This window comes from Halichoeres trimaculatus, unplaced genomic scaffold (genome assembly GCF_033239565.1).
Source record: "Halichoeres trimaculatus isolate MK-OKI-2021-1 unplaced genomic scaffold, fHalTri1.1 fHalTri1_scaffold_1, whole genome shotgun sequence".
NCBI classification, from domain to species: domain Eukaryota; kingdom Metazoa; phylum Chordata; class Actinopteri; order Labriformes; family Labridae; genus Halichoeres; species Halichoeres trimaculatus.
This window is the reverse complement of record NW_027437179.1, coordinates 44,038,442-44,041,287: the sequence shown is the minus strand read 5'-3', so window position 1 is coordinate 44,041,287 and position 2,846 is coordinate 44,038,442. Positions and strand designations below refer to the sequence as shown.

The following is a 2,846-nucleotide window of genomic DNA, read 5'->3' as shown; positions in this document are numbered from 1 at the left end:
TGATGTTGAGCAGAACTGGAGACAGATTACAACATTTAAAACTAAAGATTAAGATCATTCTTTGTGAAGAGGTTTTTCCTGCTCAGCTCCTGTGGATGTTAAAAACAAACACACCTTCCTTTAGCCCCGCCTCCAGCTCAGCTCAGACAGGAAGCAGTCGGCTGCTCCTCCTCCAGGAAGTGAACCAGGCTGGGTGTTTCAGAGCGAGGAGGTGAAGGAGGTGAAGCTCCTGTGTGTGTTTTTCAGCCGGCACTGACTGACTCCCTCCTCCTGTGAGGTTGGAGCCCCCCCTCAGGTCAAATGTCTCTGCGATCAGAGGAGGACCTCACCTGTCCGGTCTGTCAGGACATCTTCAAACAGCCCGTGGTTCTCACCTGCAGCCACAGCTTCTGCAGAGCCTGTCTGCAGAGCTGGTGGAGAGAGCAGCTGCTGCAGGAGTGTCCGGTCTGTAAGAGACGCTCGTCCAGGGCCGAGCCGCCCTGCAACCTGGCCCTAAAGAATCTGTGTGAGTCCTTCGTGTTGGAGCGGGAGCACAGAGCCGCTCAGGGAGCAGAGGCTCTCTGCAGCCTGCACGCTGAGAAACTCAAACTCTTCTGCCTGGACCATCAGCAGCCCGTCTGCCTCATCTGTCGAGACTCAAAAACACACGCCGAGCACAGGTTCAGACCTCTGCACGAGCTGGCTCTGGATCACAGAGAGGATCTGCAGAAATCCCTGAAACCTCTACGGGAAAAACTGAGGATCTTTGAGGAGGTGAGAGCAAAGTGTGAGCACTCAGCAGAGCACATCAAAGTCCAGGCCAGGAACACGGAGAGGCAGATCAGGGAGCAGTTCAAGAAGCTCCAGGCCTTTCTGGAGGAGGAGGAGGAGGCCAGGGTCTGTGCTGTGAGGGAGGAGGAGGAGCTGAAGAGCGCGGTGATGGAGGAGCAGGTGGAGGCTCTGAGCACAGAGATAGCAGCTCTTTCAGGGACGATCAGAGACACCGAGGAGCAGCTGAGAGCTGCAGACGTCTCCTTCCTCCACAGCTACAGGGCTGCAGTGAAAAGAGTCCACCAGCGCCCCCTGCTGGAGGACCCAGAGCTGGTCCCAGGAGCTCTGATAGACCAGGCCAAACACCTGGGCAACCTGGGCTTCAACATCTGGAACAAGATGAAGGACATGGTCTCCTACAGTCCGCTGATCCTGGACCCAAACACTGCGAACCCAGAGTTCAGTCTGTCTGCAGACCTGACCGGCCTGAGCCACGGAGAGAGGCAGAACCTTCCAGAAAACCCAGAGAGGAGCCACAACCACCGCTCCGTCTGGGGCTCTGAGGGCCTCCACTCAGGGACCCACAGCTGGGACTTTGAGGTCGGGGATAATCCAGCCTGGTTCGTCGGCCTGGCTGCCAAGTCGGCCCAGAAGAAGGGGCGGGTCAAGTCTGGGTTCTGGCAGATCGAGTTTTACGGAGGGAAGTACAGCGCGCGCTTACTGGGCGCTCCGCCCACCGCTCTGAGAGTGAAGAAGAAGGTCCATAAAATCAGACTTCATCTGGACTGGACCCGAGGAAAACTGGTCTTCTATGATCCTGAGACCAACACACACATACACACCTTCACACACACCTTCACCGACAAACTGTTCCCCTGCATAGGCACCCTGAGCCAGGTCCCCCTGAGGGTTTCACCAAGGACCATCTCTGTGACCACGGACTGAACAACTCTGTGACCACTGACTGAACGACTCTGTGACAACAGACTGACTCTGTGACCATCCACTGAACAACTCTGTGACCACAGACTGAACGACTCTGTGACAACTGACTGACTCTGTAAAAACTGACTGAACGACTCTGTGACCACAGACTGAACGACTCTGTGACAACTGACTGACTCTGTGACAACTGACTGAACGACTCTGTGACCACAGACTGAACGACTCTGTGACAACTGACTGACTCTGTGACAACTGACTGAACGACTCTGTGACCACAGACTGACTCTGTGACCACAGACTGAACGACTCTGTGACCACGGACTGACTCTGTGACCATCCACTGAACAACTCTGTGACCACAGACTGAACGACTCTGTGACCACTGACTGACTCTGTGACCACAGACTGAGTCTGTGACCATTGAACTACTCTGTGACCATTGAACGACTCTGTGACCATTGAACGACTCTGTGACCACAGACTGACTCTGTGACCACAGACTGAGTCTGTGACCACTGACTGACTCTGTGACCATTGAACGACTCTGTGACCATTGAACGACTCTGTGACCACTGACTGACTCTGTGACCACTGACTGAACAACTCTGTGACCACGGACTGACTCTGTGACCACTGAATGACTCTGTGACCACTGACTGAATGACTCTGTGACCACTGACTGACTCTGTGACCCCTGACTGAACGACTCTGTGACCCCTGACTGAACGACTCTGTGACCACTGACTGAATGACTCTGTGACCCCTGACTGAACGACTCTGTGACCACTGACTGACTCTGTGACCACTGACTGAATGACTCTGTGACCACAGACTGAACGACTCTGTGAGTTTGACCATGAGGTGTAGGTTTTTATCTCTATGGTCCAGTATTTCTGATAAAGGTCTTGAGGCTGTTTTTCTGAGTTTCCACAGATTCAAAGATCTCTGACCTTACCGTCTGTTGAAAAGCGTAGAGTTGACCGTGGCGCTCCTCTGGTCACAGATCTTTTTCTGTATGAGCCAAAGAAAAAACAAAACAACTCCTGAACAGTCTCCTGCTGTCTTTAAGGTCAGATCTGTCACTACTCTTGAATATTTGTTGTGGAAATAGTAAAATAAAAAAGTCTGTCCTGGTTTGCTGTTCACCAGCT

At 53.1% G+C, this 2,846-nt stretch overlaps 1 protein-coding gene across 1 annotated transcript; it reads left to right on the top strand.

The window, feature by feature from the left end:
• Positions 1–220: 220 nt before the first annotated feature.
• Positions 221–1,858, top strand: LOC141796580 (E3 ubiquitin-protein ligase TRIM35-like). Its single transcript, XM_074677791.1, has one exon. It carries the CDS (start codon positions 301–303, stop codon positions 1,693–1,695), a length of 1,395 nt encoding a protein of 464 aa, XP_074533892.1. The 5' UTR covers positions 221–300; the 3' UTR covers positions 1,696–1,858.
• The last annotated feature ends 988 nt before the right edge of the window (positions 1,859–2,846 follow it).

What these genes read in the sequence shown, in the direction of transcription:
- LOC141796580 (XM_074677791.1), top strand. Translation starts at nt 301, where the DNA reads ATGTCTCTGCGATCAGAGGAGGACCTCACCTGTCCGGTCTGTCAGGAC.